The sequence below is a fragment of the Schistocerca nitens genome, chromosome 3 (assembly GCF_023898315.1).
Source record: "Schistocerca nitens isolate TAMUIC-IGC-003100 chromosome 3, iqSchNite1.1, whole genome shotgun sequence".
Classification (NCBI taxonomy): Eukaryota; Metazoa; Arthropoda; class Insecta; order Orthoptera; family Acrididae; genus Schistocerca; species Schistocerca nitens.
In genome coordinates, this window is record NC_064616.1 from 192,528,612 (window position 1) to 192,552,547 (window position 23,936).

General features: G+C 41.2%; 1 protein-coding gene across 2 annotated transcripts in view; it reads left to right on the top strand.

Moving 5' to 3' along the window:
* Window positions 1-2,062: 2,062 nt before the first annotated feature.
* LOC126248135 (acyl-CoA-binding domain-containing protein 5) overlaps window positions 2,063-23,936 on the top strand; it is a 152,879-nt gene continuing 131,005 nt past the window's right edge. Inside the window, exons 1-2 of one of the 2 annotated variants that reach the window (XM_049948826.1) lie at window positions 2,066-2,219; window positions 10,876-10,917. In XM_049948826.1, coding sequence (XP_049804783.1) covers window positions 2,159-2,219; window positions 10,876-10,917 — 103 coding nt within the window. In that variant the 5' untranslated portion in view covers window positions 2,066-2,158. Of the gene's footprint in view, window positions 2,220-10,875; window positions 10,918-23,936 lie in introns of both variants that reach the window. The other variant, XM_049948827.1, reaches the window with a different exon arrangement.

Here is a 23,936-nt window from a genome sequence, read left to right on the forward strand (position 1 = left end):
GTGGCCGGCAAATAGGCATGGTTTTTGGCGATATGTTACTTGACGATCTGTAATTGCGTAATTAGAACAGGACATCACAGACTGAGCGTATCACACCAATCTGTTTTGTCTAATGTTACTCCAACTTCAGTTCTGGCTAAAATATTTCTCATTACAAGAGATTCACTGTAATATGACAGCAATGTAGTTTTTGCAGTGGAATACCTAGCTTTGAACCATCGAATCTTCTCCACCAACGGAATCGATTACGGACTGTATGTTTCAGATTTTCCTGGCCGTAGCGGTCGCGCGGTTTCAGACTGAAGTGCCTAGAACCGCTCGGCCACACCGGCCGGCGAACTTCAACAACCAGGGATTATTACTTGAAGTTTAGAATAGCTGCGGAAAATAAAGTGAGAGGCTCAACTGCAAAATCGGAAGTTGCAAATGAAAACAGACATCCAGAAAAGGGCATTTTGCAAATTCAATAGATTTTAAAACCTCTCACATAAATATTGCATGGGTTTTCACTTAGTTAATAGCATGCTTTGGATCCTGGGAACAGATGGCGAGAGACCTTATTCGATTTCAAAGGAGAATTGTACATATAGGCAGAATTAAATTGCCCATGTTGCAAGCTAGTCGTAACAGAAAGTCAGAGCTTAACAAATGCATATGTGTTCACATTCTGTACTGTTTGCCATAAAATGCAGTTCAGTGTCAGTTCAATTTTATTAAGACAGATACCGCTGTCAAAACTTGGTTAGCCAATGCAGATGTCTCAAATATTTACTCGAATTGTAACAACCTATGCTTTACAATAGATCATATTCTAAAAAGTGTTGAAGGTGAATAAGAAACTCTTGGCAATATTTATTTTAGATATGGTGAAAGAAAATTAAATACGTTTGAAGATGGTGGACTACATACCAGTTGGTCTAACTCATTTTACGTAAAAAATAGTGCTCTATGATTGGCTCTTTCATTTTAATGACTGCTATTTTTTTTTAATTTCTCGTCAGTCTCATCTTGCATTTTTAAATTTCCCACCATCGCCTTCTTAGATTTGTAAATTTCCCATCAATGCCTGTTTGTATTTTTATATTTCTCTCCCACTGCCTTTTGCGTATTTTTTAAAAAATCTCCAGCCACTTCCATCTTCGAATTTTAAATATCTTATCACTGCGAACTTGATACCAAGCGTTTGACATGATAATTAAAACTTTTTGTCTAAGTGTTTCAAGACAAGAGGTGGAGAGAGAGGGGCGTACTGTCGTCATTGAAAAGCAGCGTGGCTTGTCACATGATGATAATGACTTATTGATAAGGGAATACATGGCTTGTGGTGTCGCAAATGTAAACAAATTACAAATTTTTTTGATCAAGTGCACCGGGACCATTATAGCATAGCCATTCTGTTCACTCCCACTATGAAATCTTATTGTATTGTCATTTTATGTGAACGTAATTTCTCTCAAGCTCTGATTATTTTAATCTGCATTCGTATATAGGCTATATATATTGTGTAACCACGTCATTCGTTTTGAAGTCAACCACATTTGAATTTACAGTCACATATTAGTGCATTTATAATCGGCAATTTTTTTTTTTCAATGTTGCAGCTATAGTGTACCGGTGCATAAAAAGTCACGGCGAATTTAAAGCCTCCAATCTAATGCCAAGGCGGGACTCGAACCTTTGCCTCTGCTGTACGAGGCAGCGAATATGCCTCGACACAATAGCGGCCCGCAAGTTCTACAGTTCTGGAGCTGTGCAAGCGAATTCTTCATGCAAAAAATTTACCACTTTTTTCTGTATGTTTTGGACCGCGAGGCATTTGTTACTTTTTAATGATGCACGTTTAGCGATCTTAAGTGAAAAATACAATAGCTGTGCTACATAGTATACTATAAAGTGTGTGCATGTAGAATTAATTATGTTCCTATTGTATATGTGCATACTCTATTTTATTATTGCTGGAAGCACACGCGCTGCGCCTGATGTGTATCCTTGAAACAGTGTCAGTCGACTCTGTGTAGCGTCACGTGATGCGCAGTTGTTTTACTTTGGTCGAGAAGCAAACCTGAGTAGACGTCAGTGCTCAGTGGAGTTGGAAGTGGCAGTGTGTACGAAGCGTTTGTGCTGGTTGGGGGAAGTGGTGTGAAAGCTAGCTCCCGCAATGACTACTGAAGAAAAATTTAGAGCAGCTGTTAATGTCATCCGGAATTTACCGAAAAATGGTAGGTACAGTGTGCGTTTTTATATTTTAACCGCCGAAATATATCATTTAAATAATTATTTGGTGTGTCAGTGATTACTGCTGTGAGAATAGGTTTGAATGGAAAGTATCATAGTTTTTTTTATTTTATTGTTGTGATGTTATAGCATTATCGTTTAAACGAGGACGTCAGTAAAGTTCCTGAAGTTTTTATTGCATTCATTCCGTGAGTAGATAGGCAGTGATAAAATTCTGATGTGTTGAAACAATACTTTTAAATTTGATAACTACAATTAAAAGCCATAAATACATAAATTAATGACGTGCATTCGCTTGGAAGCTAAGCACAATTTGCACGAGACTCTTGAATAGAGTAATGAGTTGCTAAAAATATTGCTACTGTTACTATAGCTCTAAGCTGAGGATAATCTCCAACTGTTTCGGGATTCCATGTCGTTCTTGTAGTAAGATATGGAAGGAATCAACTCACTGTCACTTGCATTTTGTTAAATGTTAGTTTTAGTGCTTCCCTTCACTTAAAGACCCCATTTGCAGTAATTAGAAAGGAGCTCAGTGTTTATAACATCACGGTTTGCCTAGAGATACCAGCTATTTGCAATGACTATCAAATTATAAAATCACAGAACGATACCTTACAAGTAGTAGCGGTTTACCTTCATTAAGAGTCTTCTAGCTTTTATACTGTCCAAGGAATTGTATGATCTGCCATTCAGAATGTTGACATTCAATGTTTGTTTCTGCCAATTGATGCCATTGCTAGTTAGCAGGTGAAACAATAATATTTACTGCTAATAACTTGGGAAAATTCGTAAAAATGTTTACCTCGTGTCCACCGTGAAAGTAGTATGTTGACAAATGTTAGACTAAACGTGGCATGCAGATAGATTGTTCTAATCCTGAATGATTTAAATAGTTTAGTTTCCTCGCGCCCCTCCACCCCCCCCCCCTCTCGTCTCTCGTGCGTGTGTGTGTGTGTGTGTGTGTGTGTGTGTGTGAGGAGACAATTATTCTATAAATAACCATTTTTGCTAATCACATTTTTTTGTATAATTACTTTGTTATGGTCTTAAGGGAGTATGAATTATTTTAGAAAATAAACATACTTCTTCATTTAAACTGGACTATTGTTATCACCCTTTCATGTGATGATTTTGTTATCGTCATTGTTTTTCGTGGTGGTGGTACGATATTTGTCACTAACAACATAAGAGATTTTTTAAAAATAAATAAATAAATTATAGGTTGGAATGTAACATAAACTGTGCAATTAATTTACTTTGCTCCTGTAACTGTTTGTGAAACCTCACACTGTTAAACACATCGTTTCATGGACTTGCTCTTTGTATGCTTTCACAATTTTTGCATGATTGACAAGGAAGATCTGTCAGAGTTCAGTGTAAAATGTTTCAGGAAGAAACCATTGATGGTTTAGTGCTCAAAAAATGATTTCTACAAATTTGGCCGTAATTTTCACAATAGATTCTTCGGATTTTATTCATACCAGGTGAGATGATGGAGTGGTTAACACACTGGACTCTCATTTGGAAGCCGGTCGTTAAAATCCACATCCAACCAGGCTGAGTTAGGTTTTCCGAGCTTTCCCTAAATTGCCAAGATAGTTCCTTTGAACAGTGCATGACAGCACATTTTATTCCTTATACTTTCATAATCGGAGCTTGTGCTCTGTCTCTAATGATGACACTATTGATGGGATGTTAGTGTTTTGCCAGTGGGGTTGGAAAATAAACAGTGTGCAGAGTAAAAGTGAAAACAGCAGATGGATTGTTATAAAGAACAGCATTTAAACATTAGTGTTATTCTGTACATACTTTAGCTTTGCTGTGTGTTTATATATGTTATGGCACTCATTAATTGCTCTGCATAACTGTAGCAGGTTTTCTTACGGTGAAGGTGCGATTCAGTCACAGATATTTTTTTCAGGTTTTTTCTTGTATTTTGCTGTTATACCTGGTGGAAGAAGCTTTGCGCTACTTTTGTGCTTTTTTAACAGCAATGCAATGTATTAGGTACTACATTTGTTATTAATGCCTATCTGTTGAATCAGAAGTTAAAAGATATTTTCTCTAAATTAAGTTGCATTGTAGCATTTGCATTTATTTTTAACCTCTTCTAACTTTCACCATTACTGTTTGAATTGCTAATTAGATGGACATCGCTGACTTGTACACAGTTTTTAGTCTGCCACTTCACTGCAGTAGTTGCTCTATATTATGTGATGGTGGCAATTTATGAATAGCCTCTTGGCTGTGTTTTGTTTGTCATGTAACAATCACATTTAACTAAGTGTCATAACTGTTGACATTCTACCAAGGCTGAGTAATATCAGCTCCTGCAGAATAGTCATTTACACTTCCTCCTTTGTGCTCTTGTACAGAATTTTGTCACACTGGTGATACCTGAATTTTTTTATCTGTTGGTATTGTGTGAACAGTTCTGACAAGAAAATGTTTCAAAATTCTTGATATGTCGCTATAGCCATATTGTAAAGTACTGGTGATAGTAGAAGTACAAGGTAACTTATTATAATTTGCTAGTTAATTGTGTGTTCCACAAATGATGTGCACAGTAACACGTTATGGTATGGAACATGCTAATTAGTTTCTCTTGTCTATTCTATTGCTGCTGATACTGTGACCTGGATTGCTTGCATTAACAACTTCTTATTAAAGAAAGCCTACTGTTAGATACCCACAAAGATTTTGTCCATACTACCAATCTAGTATCAGTTACTTAAAAATTGAAATCTAAATCACGTGTTTAGAGGTGTGAAATTATTGGTTGGAATAGGGCTAGCTAGCTTACTAATCTGGCATGATATTGTGGCTTACTGCCATGTAGAATGTATTAACCATAGGCTTCTGTTTCCTGTATCTACATATGCACTAATGCACGGTTGTGTTATTCCACAGTAATTATTAATTGTGAGCCACATATCCTGCATGAAAAGTGTTATTTTTTCACTCCTTGATTATGCCCAAAGAAAGTTTACATTCCTGTTATATTTTTATTATGTTGGGTGTAAGAGAACTATAATCCAGACTTTCAGGATACTTTCGTCATATTTCCATGCAAAACCTCATTTCCTGAAATTCTTCATGATACATTAACTGTAGGAAACAGCAAGGATCAGACTGTACCAGCATACCACTTTTTTTTTCCTCCATAAAATAGTCAAACTTCCCCTTGGTTATGCCTAGTTAAGTTGTAATTCTTAAGTGCACAGGATTGTGTGTCAAATGTATAGCATGAGATGGACAAATCAGATGACCTCTGCATTCTCCTAGGTTAAACCAACTGCACTTTTATCTGTTGTGGTACTTGAGAGCTCTTGTGTATCAAACATAACAATATGCAGAACAATCTACATTCCTGTATTGAAGAAGTCTTCAAAACCATATTCAATACTCCAGTGTTACATCATAACATATAGAATTTAATGTGATAGTGGGTTAATGCACATATTATTGCTAATGGAGAACATTTTGAGCTCTTCAATTAAGAGCAAGCTTCATGTGGTACGCTGGTACAGTCCATTTCTGTATGTTTCCTGTGTTTAATGTCAACCTACTTTGAAGAGTCATAGAAAATTATTTCTAATGTGGAACTAAAGTATTTCCAAAAATATGTCCACTTAACACATTTTCTTCTTCCACGTGTGAGGAATGTGTACTGAAAGTTTAGCCACACATTTTGTTACATCCCTGTATACTGTAGATATGGGTAGCATGTTGTAGTAAAGTGCATGAGGAACAATTGTAATTACTTTTCCCTTTTTACATTATTGTTGCCTGAAAGCACTCCACCAACTAAATGCTGTATTTACTGTATGTAATTTTAGGGGCATTACAGAAGCATCAGATTCCATCTTTCTGCTTTGACCCATGACACCATCAATGTGATGGAAACGGGTACTCCCAGCATAAACAAAATGACGACAATCATGTCACTGCGTACACACGCGAACAAAAATAAGAATGACACAATAATGTCTCGCTCCAAAAATAAAATGAAACCAGCAGGACAACCACAGGAAATTAGGGGTGTAGGACGGGGACAAGCTAAATATGCAGTAATAATAAAAAAGCACCCCACCATCCCAGAACAAATAATATCAAAAATTTAAATTACAACATTCTACTCCCAATACCATATGTTAAAACTCGGCATGTCCACACACCACCACCAGAGGGCATGAACAAATACAACAACATGACATCTACAACACGATAACTCGGAAAACCCGTGCCGTAGTGACGTCACACACACCACTACCGTTATGTCATGGGTCAAAGCAGACAGGTGGAATCTGATGCTTCTGTTGATGCATTTTAGGTTATTGTTCCATTGCATGCATTCATATTTTTTATGTTTTAGTAGTTATGTAGTTTAGTAGTTATCTTTTAGTAGTTTCTCAGTACTCGTTCTACTATACATGGGATATTTTTTCAGCTTTCGATACCAGTCAGTGAGTATTTTTATGAACTCATTTACAGATTGGCACAGTCATTGTCTTTCACTACAAAAAATTAGTTGTTCAGCCAAGTCATCATTTTCAGAAACATCAGTCATATGGGGCAGGTTGTTGTAGGAAGTTTCTCACAAATTTGTGAGAGTACTAAAGCTGAATAGTTGCCATTAAAGTATTGGTAGGTGTGATATCTCAGTCTTGGACTGATTGTTTCGAATAGTTTTGCTACTTGATGTGGAATGTGTTCCATATAACACCTCCTGATATTCGGTTTTTCAGTGTCGAGCACTATACATTTCCAAGATTGCCATTAGATATATATAATTTTTTTTGCCCCCCCCCCCCCTTGACAGGCTGGTAGTTTCCATTTTCCACCTGCTCTTATCCCAATGCCCACATAGAATGTCTCCTCAATCTTTAATATGTCCTTGCATAATGGTGTATTTTGTAGGTTCAAACAGTCCAAAGGAATGTTCCCTAACTGATGTTACAAGGCACCTCAATCTTTCTGCACTAATTTCGTACAGCAGCAATATTCTCTTCACTGCTGAGTAAATAACAATTTAATCACCCCCTTCAAAAAACGCCTAAACTATTTCAATATTGTTGTGCAAAGCGGACAGCCTTTTCCAGGTACTGAAGATGTTTTCTTGTGCACAGATCCATTGAAACCATAGTGGGGAAAAAAAAAAAAAAGAAAACTGTACCACAGAACTGCTTGCCACTTGAAGTCTTGCACTCTGAGGCCTGTTGGTTATGGCTGTTATGGTCTGTTAAAAACAAAACAAACAAAAAAAAAGTTCATTTGCAAAAACAAAATTGAAAATATCTGACAAAACTCCAGAGAAAAAGAGCCTGCCAACTCATAGGAGAGACGTTTTCAATTTCATTTTTGTGAAATACTACTTATCACATCTCTTGTGTAATATCCAGTGTTAATGGATAGTGCCAGTTTGTTTCCTGTTGCTAAAGAAATTATTTTCAAAGTGAAACTTTACTTGCCCATTCCATAGAGCCATCCCAAATTAGTCTAATGTGGTATTTGTCATATCAGTATGTTTTAATAGGAACAGTAAAACATGAGAATTAACCAGTACCCTAGCAGCAACTCAGCAGGGCTGCTTACTGCACTAGTCGACAGTGCGGATCAGGGCAGTTCTGTCCCTGTTGGGCACTGGTTATTTTTCATGTTTTACTGTCACTGATAGTACATATCACTAAACCGAATATAGCACTAAAGTAATCTGGGATCTCCCTATCAAACGGCCACATAAAATTTTGCTTTAAAAATTGTTTTGCTTGTAACGGGAAACAACCGACTTTTTCTGTTGACTCTGTGTGTCACACGAAACATATGATATGTCGACGTGACAGCAAACACACCAACCCTCCTTTCTTCCTCTGAAACTAAGGTCCACATACCACATTGACATATTGAAGTGCAGTCCAAAAGTAACCTTTAGTAGTGATTGTGAAAAATGTTTAACTGACTGCCAGGGGAGTAGAGGTAGCAGACAGCACCCAGCCATACAACAGTGCACACAATTTGTCTGTAAAATTATAAAGTTCCCTGCAGTTTCTTATCCAGTTCGGATGTAATACTGTTGTTAGTAACTCACAAAAAATACATTGTTGAGCTATACAACTCCTTTGGTGTTATTGAAAAAGGAAAAGGTTTTTATCAACACACATTTACACTCTTTCCTTTCCTTTCCTTGTCCTTTCAAACATAATCCAGCACAACATAGTTACAAAACTACGCTGTACAAGCAGTTTTTGTAGTTATCCACACAATATGATCACCCTTGTGATACATCATCTTTGGATTAGAGAAAGACCATTTCCACTTTCACCTTGTCATGAGTGTAGTTTGTACTGCCACATATTGTCACCTTGTTCACCCAACACCATGCAGATTCACTTTGCATTATGCAAGCAGTGAGTTGATGAAGATTTATTACCAAGCTGACACTCTAAAAAGAAAGAAATTTGCCTGCAAACATATTTGATAGTGTGCTTCAAAAGAAAAAAGTTTGCTGGCTTAACAGTGTAAGAGTGTAACATACATAAAAGTTTGTTCACTCAGTTACTTTCATTGTGTGACTCCGTATGGTGTTATATTCCAGAGCAGCTGAATATCAGACAATTATATAGTCTGTCACATTTTGATATTAAAAAGATTTCAGACAATTTGCTATGACCATGTTGTGGTACTAATAAATTGTATTTTTGTGAGTTGTTCTTTTCCAGCCTGCTTAAAGATACCATAAAAGGGAAGCAACTCGTATTGATACCTATTGATAACTCTTTCAGTTATACTTTCAATAATTATAGTAGAACATTGCATGTATCAAAATATTTACAAATGTTTCACCTGCAATGGAACACCCACATTCCGTATGTCTTCAGGGAAAATTCATTTCACTGAAAGGTGTTGAAAATGTTATTTCAACAATCCTCAGTGCCTTTGAAGCAAAGTAGTCTGTTGATGATCTTCTGATTGATCTGAGCAAGTCATTTGACTCAATAAGTCATCATATTCTAATAGACAACCGATGTGCTAAGGCATTCGATATTCAGAACACTTATAGGACTATATGTTGAGAGTAGGAAGGGATAGATACATTTTAATTGTATGAGCTCTGGATTCCTAGATTTTTTCAAGAGTTGTACCCCCCCCCCCCCTTCCTGGTTCTGTGCCGGGACCCTTATTGTTCATAATTTATTTTCATTGCAACTGGAAGTGACAGAGGACCTAAAAGAACAAAGCAAAGCAGGCATAAGAATATCTGGTTTAAAGACAATGAATTAATTGGAAACCAGAGTAAAACCAAAAAATGTAATTTCTAGTTTATACAATACCAACAATGATTTTATGTATGTTAAAGTTTTTGGTGTACACTTAGATTCCAAAGTAACTTCGAACCTCCACACAGCTTCTGTATGCACTAAATTATCAGCAGCCATATACCTGTTACGCTAACTTAGAGCATGTGAGAGCGAAAACTGATGCTTAGCACCTATTACGCATTTTTTCATAGCCACAGAATGTACTGAACACTGCTTTGGAGCAGCTTCACTGGGGAAAAGAGAGTTTTAATGTGCCAGAGAAAGGTCACCGGATGTGTTGCTGATGTATTAAAAAACAATGTGTCCTGTAAGCTGCTCTAAAAGAAACTAGGTGTCGTGGCACTACCATCATTATTTATACTTAGTTGGCTAGTCTGCACAAAAGAAAACTCAAGAGATAGCTACAAATTAAGGCAATCATTTCATTGTCGCAATACACATCATAAAGAAAACAGTGACTAACCCTTTACAAGTCTAAGCAAGACTCAGAATAGCCATACAGACCTTGAAGCAAAATTGTTCACTGCACTGCCACTAGATGCACAGTGTCCTGTCACCAGAATCACTCACTGCCTCATTAAAAACCTTCAGAAATGTTATACAAAATTGAGCTAAAAACAAAGCTTTCACTGCTATAATGGATTTTCTTGATTTTGAAAAAGATAATTTAAAATTTTCACGTAGGCTATACTTGTTGTATGTTTGGATGCAAATCTACTTGATTTAACTGTTTATTATATGTATCATTACATATTATCCAATTTGTACAAGCTGTTAACATCAGTGGTGTGCAAAATGCTCAAACATGAAAATAGATAGATACATGAGCAAGAGTAACTACATCAAAGATCCACAGAATTTTTCTAGGTATGAAATAAGATGTTGAAGTATGTAGTGTCAGATTGCAAACTTTATGTAGGCCTCTGTTAGGAGTCTATGGACTGTGGTTTTGACATCACAGTACATAAAGTTTTTAAATGCTTTTCACTATATTGACCAAATATAGAATAATTTTCCCCAACAGACCTGAACAAGTATGATTCAGTTTGTGATCCTGTGCTGTAATTAGGATTCACACACAGTTTACCCATTCCTTTAAGAAATCAGCATTTTGAGACCAAATGAGTTGCTTCACTATCATGTGGGAGATATATCACTTTCGTGAAGCAACTGCTATGTTCAAGTTCCAGACAAGTTAGCGTGCACAATTTGTGGAACACGCAAATGTGTGATTGACTATGCATTCTGTTTAATGGCTTATGGCTGTCATTATTACTCGTATGGTATTATGTGTGAAATAAATTAAATTGTCTTGCAGTTAAAGCTGGTGCAATAAGGAGTATTCTGTTCAGTAGTCCGGGTGAGTCCATCATTCAGTTTCTTTTATCTTAAATGAAACATCATCAAAAGTGTTTTTAATTTTTAAAAGTAAAATCCTCCTGTTGGAGCTGATGGTCAGTTTGTTGTGTAATATACATGATTTATACATTTATAATGGGATGAGGGCTGACAGTCACACGTTGAACTGTGTGTGGATTAAGCAATTCAGAAAACAATTTTAAAAAGCAGTGAAGATTGCTGGTCAGTTTTCAAAGTTCCATTCTTCATCAGTGTGACATCTTGATGCTGGGCCTGAGTGGTGAAGTTGCTCTGTCACTAGAGTGGCTGTTTGTGCACGGAACAGTGAGAGTTCATCAGGTTACAGAAGTAATCATGACACTGTGTGCATGCCCAGCACTCAGTATTCCCCTGTGTGATGAGTGTTTGTCTGTCCGTATAACAATTATTTATCTTTCTTCTTGGGTTTTCTACAAGTGTATTAATATATAGGAGAGAGAATCGGAGAAGAAACTTTAATGCTTTGAAGGCAATGACTGTCATTATTTTGAAATGTCTATGTTCTTGTCACATTTTTGACTCCAGGTTTGAATTTCATACCAAACGAGTACCTTACGAATTTTATGTATTAAGAATTTTACTACTAATCCTCAATTACAGAAGTAATTAATGTGCCTTCTGAAAAAGAATGCTGTTACTCATTTTTTCCTTCAATAGTGTGGTAACAATCAGGTTTTCACCTTACACAGTTGTACAGAATTGGATTTTTGTGTTATGAATGAGTCTTATGAAACATGTCTGTCTGCAATCAAATAAGTTTTGTCGTATCGCCATTCATCCATCATTTATATCTATGAATGGGAACTATGTATGAGGGTGATGTCATTGGGGGAAAGATTAGGTGGGTAGATCAGATAACGAATAAAAAAATACAGTATTGAATTGTGGAGGAAAGAAATTTATGGCACAACATGATTTTAAAAAAGGGATCAGTTGACAGGACACATCCTGGGGCAAGGAATTGTTAATTTGGTATTTGAGGGAAGTTTTGGAGTTGAAATTTGTGTAGGTTGATCAAAGTTTGATTACAGTAAGCAGGTTCAGATAGATGTGGGTTGCTGTAGCTATGTAGAGATGAAGAGAATTGCACGTAATAGACTTGTGTGGAGAGCTGCATCAGACTAGTCTTTGGCCTGAAGACTGCAACATCAGCATTTATGAATTGTGGTATACTAGGTGGAATCCAAATTTTTTGGGACTCGTGCTCCCATCTGGAAAGTAGGAGTAGTAGATCTTTGCACCACTAGGTGATGAGAGTTGCAGATCTCATGAGTTAGTGTGTAGAGTGGCATTCAGCTGGGAAGACGTGTTGCGTGTCGACAGTGATTTCCGTAATACTCTGTGTTTGGTGTGTGGTGACTTCATGATGGATCCACGAACAGAACAGCGTGTGTGTATCAAAGTCTGTGTGAATCTCTGGAGAAGTTCTACGGAGACCCTTGCAATGATTCAACAAGTATTTGGGGGACAGAACATGAGCTGTACGCATGTGTTTGAGTGGCATGCTTGGTTCAGGGCCGACCGTACAGACGTCGAAGATGATGCTCACACTGGAAGGCCCATTGGCCGCACAATGCCAGACATCGTTGGCAAACTTCAACAATTGATCGACGTCGAACCATTAAAGACCTTGTGGATGAAGTGGGTATTGGTTATGGGACATGTCAACGAATGTTGACTGATGAATTGGGTATGCATCGTGTTACTGCAAAATTTGTGCAAAAGATCTTGACTGCTGATCAGAAGGCGCAGCATGTTGAAGTGTGCATGGGCCTTCTTCAGACCGCATCTGATGATCCAACCTTCTTGTCATGGGTTATCACCAGGGATGAGAGCTGGATTTACGGTTATGACCCAGAGACAAAGCAACAATCATCCCAGTGGAAGAGCCCGGGCTTTCCAAGACCCAAAAAAGCGAGACAGGTCAAGAGCAAAGTGAAGAGCATGATCATCATTTTCTTTGATGCCAAGGGAATTGTGCACAAAGAATTCATCCCACCCAACCAAACAGTGAATTCTGCGTACTACTGTGACGTTTTGTGGCAGTTCCGTGAAAATGTGTAATGACAACGGCTCGAACTTTGGCGTCAAGAGAACTGGCTGCTGCATCACGACAACGTGCCCTGTCACACGTCTTTGCTCACAGGGACCTTTTTGGCAAAAAAACAACTTGGCGGTTGTACCTCACCCACTGTACTCGCTAGATTTGGCACCTTGCGACTTTACATTATTCCTAAAACTGAAACTCAAGTTGAAAGGCCATTGGTTTGACACTCCATAGAGGATTCAAGAAGCATCACTGGCAGTGATAAACACCCTCAAAGAACAGGACTTCCAGAAAAAGTTTGACCAGTGGCAGAAGTGCTGGGACTGGTCTGTATGTGTGGATGGGAACTTCTTTGAGGGTGATGGTGACCATTAGTCCAAAGGTAAGGTTTTCATCAGACGGCAGCACCAGTTCTGAAAATTTTGGATAGCATCTCATATGTAACTACAGAGTAATTCTATCTTCAGGTAAATATTTTATGTCTTCAGCAAAAATTAGTGTGTCTAAAAATTCTCATGGTGTTTGTGGATATGTTTGAACGATTATGAAGATAAAGAGTGTAATTTGGTGGTGGTGGTGGTGGTGGTGGTGGTGGTGGTGGTGGTGGTGGTGGTGGAGTAAAATTTGAAAAGAAACTGAGAAAGTTTCTCCTTGATAACTCCTAGTCCATAGAAGAATTTCTGTTTCTGTAATTTGTAAAAGGTGGTGGGTGGGCCTTACTAACTCACATCATCTGAATATCTTTCTTCTTTGTGGACAAAAAATTGAGAAATGTTCAGAATGAACTGTATATACAAATTAATTTGCGATTTGAATGTAGAATGACTCATTCCACATCATTATGAACTATTGTGCAAAATGATTCTTGGAACATGAAACTAACTAACTGTTCCTGGAGTAGGAAGAACTTCATTCCTGAGGAAATATGCCCTTTCCTCCTTCCCGTAATATACCCAAGACTACCATTTGCATTGGTACACATTTCAAAACATTAGTTTATTAGCAGACAGTTTTATATTGCAGTTAGTTCCTGTAGTGGTTTGATATACATAAGTTTTTTATATGCATTATAATTATCTGAACTTATCACTGTGTAGCTTATTATGCAACTGTGAGTGATGTTTTCACTTCTGTCATGCTCCAAACATTGTGGTCTGCCATGGAATAGTTTTTGTTGCAAGGTCATACTCACATTTAAGTGTGTAAATCAACGGAAGGTTAATTCATTGTAATTAGTATTTAATATTGTTGTTCCAAAGTAGTTTATAAACATGTGTAAAAAAATTGTGCTTTATTGTATTTAAACTTAAAGCAGAACTTAATTTCGTGTTTTTTCTTACGTTGTGTTCATTATAATGCTGATACTTATTTTATTTGAAATGTTGCCTACCAAAACTATTTACCATTGGTAATAGATATTGATTTATGAAACCTACAGATAATTTTTTTTAGACTAGAATGACAGCAGATAGGTGTCTACAAGGTAGTCACAGGCAAATATCTTTAACACATTTGTATAGAGTCCCGGGGCTCCGTTGTTGGCCTTTATTTGCCATATGTTTCCTTAATCTCACGAGAGCAAAGCTTCCTGTTTGAAGATGATTTGGTGTTATCAGGATTATATACCTTTTCCTGGCTCTCCCTGCACATTGTGCCCTGCATATTGTGGGTACCTTCAGTCTAACACTCTTTGACCACAGTGTAAATTGTCTTTTCTCATAAGTCCAGAAACTGAAAACTAAATATGAGCTTTTATTTATTTCTTGTTATTTATATTGTTCGTTGCACTAAACATCTCTCTTCTTCATAACCTTTGGAGTGTCATGTTTTATTTGTTATAGTCTGCAAAGACATTTGCTTTTAGGCTTCCCTGTGTACATCATGGTTAATTATACTGGAATGTCGCACAAGATAACATTTCTTTAACAGATGTATGGATTAAAGCTGTTTCAGAAATTTTTTAGTTGAATGGGGAATGTGACAAACCCCCAATTTTGAGATCTAAACTGTGAGCATTCATTGTTATACTCTCTATTTTTCAGCAGGCATTCATCAACGCTTCTTTCAGTGTGGTCTATTTGAGAAATGTAAGACTGTAGAAACTGTTTCTTAAAATCCACAAAATCCACACTGATGTCAGTTATAATCTAGCTTAAAGCATAAGAAGTGACAGAGACAAGACACATGTTATGACCCATTATGTTTTCATTCCATGATCTTTCGAGGCAGCCTCACAAAACTAATGATGTAGGAAGACAGTAAAGTAAAAAAAAAAGTTAATATAATCTAAAATAGAACAGTCATGGAATACATTTATGGGGGTTGTATTCAGTGCCTGTTACACTTCATTACTCCCACTTACAGCCATGCCACATCATTTTTGACAAATCCTTATTGTGGTTGTGTGTCCATATCTATCTATCTGTATGCTTCACAGATAGCTAGTCATGCTGAGTAAAGTTTATTTTCAACTGAGCAGCCAGTAGAGATAAAAAATGAAAAAGATAGTAAATAATCTGTCCACACTTTTTGAAAGCCAACTCTGTTGTATTTTCGAACTGAAAATCTTATTTTGTGGGAGGAAATGGGTCAAATCCCTATCTGGCCATCCAGATTTAGGTTTTAGAGATTTTCCTATATCATTTCAAACAAATGGTGGGACAATTTCATTATGGAAAAAAGGCACAGCTGATGTTCACCCTGACACATACCCAGTTAAACTCTAGTGGTGTATTCATTATGACCTTGATGTGGCCAGGGTAGGAAACATTTCTTCCTCGTTGATTTAATGCTGTTCCTCCAGTAGTATCCTTGATGAATGCCTATTAAGTCTCTCAAAGCCTAGAATCCGATTGGTGTGCTGCAGTGAGATACTGAAGAGAGCCATTGTGTTGCTTTATTGGTGCAGTAATCATGGCATAAACAATCTGGCCATGCCCAAATGTGCTGGGACACCACAATGAATGTGGACAGATAAGATGCAAGGCTCTTTCCCAAAGGTATATAAGTCAATGAAAAGAATAAAGTTTGATCCAGCAATCCATGTGTTGTACTGTAGGAACATCACATAACTCTTCCACCCCCCCCCCCCCCCCCCCTGTATGTTCGGACACAGTCATCAGCAAAGTTGTAGTCATGGGCTGTTGAAAATTACTTATACATCAATATCAATTTAGATATTAAATAATTTACATGATAATTTTACTACAATTTATAAACTTTATTACAATTTATAAACTTTATTACAATTTATAAACTTTATTACAATTAATAAACTTTTAATGCTAAAAGTAATATGCTCACTTACATATAACAGCATAATATTTTTCCTGCCTACAACCCTTGGAACATTCAGCCATGGATCATGGAACCTCAGATAGATTTCGTGGATCGGTCTGCTCAAAGCCACTGTCTGAACTCCATCAAACCTCTTTGGGATGAACTGAAGAATCGATTGCATGCTAGATTGATGTCAGTAATTCCCAGAGTAACTCTTCATAAATAATGCTGACTGATACCCCCTCCAGTCTTAGTGGCGTTTTGTCTCCAGTAATGTACCATACATTAAACTGTAATCACTGTGCAGTTATCAATACATTAACACTTTAGAAGGAACATTCACATTTTATGTAGCATAGTGAAGGCACAGTGATATAATGTCGCCACTTTCACTTAATCTGTTGTTTAACAAGGTCATCGGGCATGCGTATTTTAGCGAGGGAATGGTGCAAAATTGAATAGCTACCACAAGTGATAGGCGTACACAAATGGCCTTATAGTATTGAGCCAAAACAAACACAAATGATAAAGCATGGCAGAAGGGCTCATACAGCAAACTGCAAAAGTGGATTTTCATATCATTGAATGTACAACCTGAATACACTGATCGGCCAGAACATTATGACTACTGACAGTATAAACCCGTCCAGGTGATAGCAGCGTTACGTGTAGAGCAATGACTGCTAGTCATAAACATGCAATAATGTGTTGTATACGAAGCAAACCACAGTGCTGCACGCACACGAAATTCCTCTTCTTGCACTGAAGTATGTTTGCTGTTGTTTGTACTTCGGTAATGGAACACTCCCGCACCACGGGCGTCAATACGCACCATATCCGTGGAGTTTGATGAGCCACATATGCTTCCTGGGTCATGTCAAACTACGAGCACCTCAGGGAACTCGGCCGGGTTAAGCTGCGGTCACAGTGCCTCCGATATCGGTGGATTCCGTCGACGGCCTACATCGGCCGTACGCCACTACGTGCACGGTCACACTACAGCCGATCACACCAATACCTAAAAAGGGAAGTAGGAGTAATCCGCTGAATTACAGGCCGATTTGCAGTAGGGTTTGGGAACATATAGTGTATTCGAACATTATGAAGTACTCGAAGAAAACGATTTATTGACACACAGTCAGCACGGATTCAGAAAATATCGTTCCTGTGAAACACAACTAGCTCTTTATACTCGTGAAGTAATAAGTACTATCGACAGGGGATGTCAAATTGATTCCAAATTTTTAGATTTCCAGAAGGCTTTCGACACCGTTCCTCACGAGCGTCTTCTAACCAAACTGCGTGCCTACGGAGTATCGCCTCAGTTGTGCGACTGGATACGTGATTTCCTGTCAGAAAGGTCGCAGTTCGTAGTAATAGACGGAAAGTCATCGACTAAAACAGAAGTAATATCCGGCGTTCCCAAGGAAGTGTTAGAGGCCCTCTATTGTTCCTGATCTATATTAACGACATAGGAGCCAATGTGAGTAGCCGTCTTAGACTGTCTGCAGATGATGCTGTTATTTACCGTCTTGTAAAGTCATCAGATGATCAAAACGACTTGCATAATGATTTAGATAAGATATCTGTATGGTGCGAAAAGTGGTAGTTGACCCTGAATAAAGAAAAGTGTGAATGTATTCACATGAGTACTAAAAGAAATCAGCTAAATTTTGATTTCGCGATAAGTCACACAAATCTGAAGGCTGTAAATTCAACTAAATACTTAGAGATTACAATTACAAATAACCTAAATTGGAACGATCACATAGATAATATTGTGGGTAGAACAAACCAAAGACTACGATTCATTGGCAGAACACTTAGAAGGTGCAACAGGTCTTCTAAAGAGACTGCTTACACCTCGCTTGTCCGCCCTATTCTGGAGTATTGCTGTGCGGTGTGGGACCTGCCTCAGTTGGGGGCAGCTCGTTTTATATTATCGCGAAATAGGGGTGATAGTGTCACAGACATAATACGTGAATTGGAGTGGCAATCATTAAAACAAAGGCGTTTTTCGTTTCAACGGGATCTTCTCATTAAATTTCAATCACTAGTTGTCTCCTCCGATTGCGAAAACATTCTGTTGGCATCCACATATATAGGGAGAAATTATCATCACGATAAAATTAGAGAAATCAGAGCTCGCACGGAAAAATTTAAGTGTTCGTTTTTCCCGCGTGCCTTTCGAGAGTGGAACGGCAGAGAGACAGCCTGAAGGTGGTTCACTCAACCCTCTGCCAAGCACTTTATTGTGAACAGCAGATTAATCACGTAGATGTAGATGTGAGATCGTATCTCCCGAACGTACGGACTTCGAACGACAATCGCTGAAATCCAAATCAGTTTGTTTTCTTCACTCTATTCGACCGACGTTACGGAGCGTGAGAAACTGTTAAGTTTAATACGAGAAAGAGAAAATGTGTGGCATCTTGAGGATGAAAATATCAATCGTGTTATAGTTCGGTATCTATGGACTGAAATCGCAGGTTTATTCGAAACCTCAAATGAGCAAAATCTTCATTCGAAATTTTAGGCATAGATTATAACATCAAAAATTTTATTTGTTAAAGTGAAAAGGGTGGCCTATCTTACGCTTACAGCTACTGTGTTGAATCTTTTTTGTGGTAGGTTACATTAGTTGTCTACAAATTATTATTACTACCAGTAGCGTAGTGATTCTGTTAATATGAAGTGGTTTGCAAATGTGGTGTACGGTATGTACTCGTATTTCCACTTATAAGTGCTTTAGGTTTTCAGAGTTTCTTATACTACACTTTATGTCTGTCTTTCGCTCGTGTGCTACATGAGTGAGTGAAGGTTGACGTACGTCTGCACAGCTTTAAATACACACATCAAAAAAAGTTTTGCATCACCCCAGTTCCCACAACTCCTGAAGATAGACGTTGACTGTGAATAGTGTATTACAGACACAGTCCCTTTGACTGTTCAGAGATGTCACTAAACCCGCCCAAGGATGTAAACAGCCATGCAAGAGCAGCGCCTATTAGACGGAGGGGGTCCGACAGCCGATCAGTTCTCCCCTGCGGGTCTGGGGTAAGAATAGGCCCGAGGTATTCCTGCCTGTCGTAAGAGGCGACTAAAAGGAGTTTCAACCGTTTCGGCCTTCCATGTGATGGTCCCCCCTGGGGTTTGACCACCATTTTTCAAAATTCTACAGAAGTACGAGCCTTTTGGGGAAGGACGCCTTACGTGGTGTATCACTGGCCCTCCGTGCACTAAGACCTTGGCACTCAGCATTCTAATGGCGTTGTAACCATACCCACTATTCCTCAAATTGGGCCTAAACGCCTGATGGGTTGTACAAGTTACGCCCATAGTGCGTCCCCATCTGCACCTACGATCATGGACTTTCCATGGCACCCGAAATCCAGCACGGTAGCCAGCCCGTTGTGGTGGGGTCGTCATGTACCCTCTAGGTTGTAGCCCCCTGACAACACAGGGATCGTACTGCCGATACCTGAGCTGCACCCTCCCCACGTCGGCCAACGAGTAGATGCCCGTCTCCTTGGGGCATCCCGGCAACGGTCCTCCTGCCAGGTGGCCCTTGCTGAGGCTGGGTGGCGCCCGTGGGGAGAGCCCCTGGTCGGAGTGGGTGGTATCGGGGCGGACGTTTCGCAGATGAAACGTCAACATGTATCAGGTCGCTCTGCGGCCGAGTCTTTTAAAAAGAAAGGTACTGTCTCTGGTTTTGGTTCTCCTGCCCTTTCCCCCTTGCCCACTCCCTGGGAGGAAGGACAGGCTCGCCGGCTTGGGGCGAAGTACTTCCCCCGCTATTTGGTCTGTTCTCGGACCGATAGGGGGACGTTCGCCACCTCCAAGCCCATGTTCTTTGTTCAGCACATCGAGGACATCTTCGGGGAAATCGAGGCTCTCAGTAAAATGCGTTCGGGGTCCGTTCTTATAAAGACCACCTCCGTCACACAGTCGGCGGCGCTCCAGGCGTGCGACCGACTAGGGGACATCCCAGTGTCCATTGTCCCGCATCTGGCACTGAATAGGACGCAGGGGGTTATTTTTAATCGGGACCTCCTGCTGCAATCTGATGAGGAGCTCAGGGCCAACCTGGAGCGCCGAGGCGTGCATTTCGTCCGGCGAGTCCAGCGCGGCCCCAAAGACCGTCGCATCGACACCGGGGCCTTTATCCTCGCCTTCGAGGGGGACGTTCTCCCGGAGAAGGTAAAGGTGATGTGCTACCGGAGCGACGTGCGACCTTACGTCCCGCCTCCTATGCGCTGCTTTCGGTGTTTGCGCTTTGGCCACTTCGTCACGGTGTGAGGCTGAGCCCCTTTGTGGCGATTGTGGACGTCCTCTTCGTGAGGAACATACATGCACCCCACCACCTCGGTGCGTTAATTGTCCTGGCGTCCACTCGCCTAGATCTTTAGACTGCCCCGCGTATCAGAAGGAGAAGAAGATTCAAGAACTCAAAACTTTGGATCGTCTCTCTTATTCTGAGGCCAGGAAGAAGTATGACCGCCTCCATCCCGTGACGTTGACAACTTCGTTTGCCTCAGTCGTGTCCACCCCTTCCACAGTATCCTCACCCCTCTCCTGTCCTCCCTCCACCTCCTCCCCCCATCCGGGGTCTATGCCTCCGCCTCCCAAATCCCTCCCTTCCAAATCCTCCTCCCCCGCGGCCCCCGCCCCCTCTGCCCCAGGGGCCACCCTTCCTCCTCCTCCTCCTCCTCCTCCTCCTCCTCCTCCTCCTCCTCCTCCCCCCCCCAACCCGCCTGAGAAGCGATCCTCTTCTCAGGCGTCCATCGGGGAAACGTTCTGGACCCCGGCTTCCGAGGTCCGGCGTTCCAACACGGACCCCGCGCATGAGGACCTTCTTCGGGTCCAGCCCCCCATCCCCTTGCCTCATTGGACTTCCAAGAAGGCCTCCAAGAAGAAATCTTTATCCCCCTCTCCACCCCGGCGCGTTTCGTCTGACGCTCCATCCGTGAGTCGCTGCTCCCGGCCGTCCTCATTTTCGCCGGGACACTCTGCTGCCAGGCGCTCAGCTGGCCTCTCGTCGGCAAATGATGCTGCCCCTGCTACACAACCCGGGACAGCGGCCGCAGCTTGCGACGACTCGATGGAACGGGATCCGCCTCCCGCCGGTTGTAGCGTTGTTCCCTCGAAACCTGGCCCTCTGCGGCCGTCGAGGTGACAAGCTCTTCCCCCGTCTCGTTCCCCCCTTTTTTCTGACTAGCGATGGCCTTGTTACATTGGAACATAAGAGGTATTCGATCTAATTGGGAGGAATTACAACTGTTCCTCCGCCTGCACTGTCCGCTCGACCTTGGTCTCCAGGAAACCAAGTTGCGCCCAACTGACCGATTGCCTTTACCCACTATACCTCGGAGCGGTATGACCTCACCCCTGTGGACGGTATTCCAGCTCATGGTGGGATCATGTTGCTCGTTTGGGACGATGTCTATTACCATCCCATCCCATTGACCACCCCACTCCAAGCAATAGCTGTCCATATTACTCTTTCTGCCTTTACTTTTTCCGTTTGTACCGTCTACACTCCATCGTCATCCGCAGGTAGTCGGGCTGACATGATGCACCTGATTCTTCAGCTTCCTCCGCCGTTTTTATTGTTTGGCGACTTCAGTGCCCATCATCCCCTTTGGGGCTCTCCTGCATCCTGTCAGAGAGGCTCCCTCTTGGCGGATGTCTTCAACCATCTCAATCTTGTCTGCCTCAATACTGGCGCCCCGACTTTCCTCTCGGACTCTACTCATACCTACTCCCACTTGGACCTTTCGATCTGTTCTACCACTCTTGCCCGTCTGTTCGAGTGTTATGTCCTTTCTGACACCTATTCGAGCGACCACTTCCCCTGTGTCGTTCGTCTCCTGCACCACACTCCATCCCCACGTCCTTCGAGCTGGAACATACCGAAAGCTGACTGGGGACTTTACTCCTCCCTGGCGACCTTTCCAGACCACGATTTTCTCAGTTGTGACATTCAGGTCGAATACCTCACGGCTGTTATCATCAATGCTGCCGAACGTTCCATTCCTCATACTACCTCTTCTTCACGTCGCGTTTCCATCCCCTGGTGGAATGAGGCTTGTCGAGACGCTATCCGTGCTCGACGACGTGCTTTACACACCTTTCGCCGCCATCCTATGTTGGCGAATTGTATTGGATACAAACGACTCCGAGCGCAATGCCGTAGAGTCATCAAAGACAGCAAAAAAGCTTTTTGGGCCTCTTTCACCAGCTCCTTTAACAGTTTTACTCCCTCTTCTGTCGTTTGGGGTGGCCTGCGCCGGGTGTCGGGCATTAAGGCCCACTCCTCGGTACCTGGCCTGACTTCAGGTAATGAGGTCCTTGTTGATCCTGTGGCTGTCTCCAACGCCTTCGGCCGCTTTTTCGCGGAGGTTTCAAGCTCCGCCCATTACCACCCTGCCTTCCTTACCAGGAAAGAGGCAGAAGAGGCTCGGCGACCTTCCTTCCACTCGCTGAATCTGGAAACTTATAATGACCCCTTTACTATGCGGGAACTCGAACGTGCACTTGCACTGTCCCGGTCCTCTGCTCCGGGGCCAGATGCCATTCACGTTCAGATGCTGGCACACCTTTCTCCGGCAGGCAAAAGCTTCCTTCTTCGTACCTACAATCTCGTCTGGACCGAAGGTCGGGTCCCCATGCGTTGGCGTGACGCCGTCGTTGTTCCTATACCCAAACCTGGGAAGGATAGACACCTTCCTGCTAGTTACCGCCCCATTTCTCTTACAAGCTGTGTCTGTAAGGTGATGGAGCGCATGGTTAACGCACGGTTAGTCTGGATTCTTGAATCTCGACGGCTACTTGCCAATGTTCAATGCGGCTTTCGTCGCCGCCGCTCCGCTGTTGACCACCTTGTGACCTTGTCGACATTCATCATGAACAACTTTTTGCGAAAGCGCCAAACGGTAGTCGTGTTCTGCGATTTGGAGAAGGCTTATGGTACCTGTTGGAGAGGAGGTATCCTCCGCACTATGCACAGGTGGGGTCTACGCGGTCGCCTGCCCTTTTTATTGATTCCTTTTTAACAGATCGAAAGTTTAGGGTACGTGTGGGTTCCGTATTGTCCGACGTCTTCCTCCAGGAGAACGGAGTGCCTCAGGGCTCCGTCTTGAGCGTAGCCCTTATTGCCATCGCGATCAATCCAATTATGGATTGCATTCCTCCTAATGTCTCAGGCTCTCTCTTTGTCGATGAGTTCGCGATCTACTGCAATGCCCAGAGAACATGCCTCGTGGAGCGCTGCCTTCAGCGTTGTCTAGACAGCCTATACTCATGGAGCGTGGCAAATGGCTTCCGGTTCTCTGAAGAGAAGACGGTTTGTATCAACTTTTGGCGATATAAAGCGTTCCTTGCGCCATCCTTACATCTCGGTCCCGTTGTTCTCCCATTCGTGGAAACAACTAAGTTTCTAGGGCTCACATTGGACAGGACACTTTGTTGGTCTCCGCACGTCTCTTATTTGGCGGCCTGTTGTACACGTTCCCTTAATGTCCTCAGAGTTCTTAGTGGTTCATCTTGGGGAGCGGATCGCAGTGTCCTGCTTCACTTGTATCGGTCCATAGTCCGATCGAAGCTGGATTATGGGAGCTTCGTCTACTCGTCTGCTCGGCCATCCCTCTTACGCC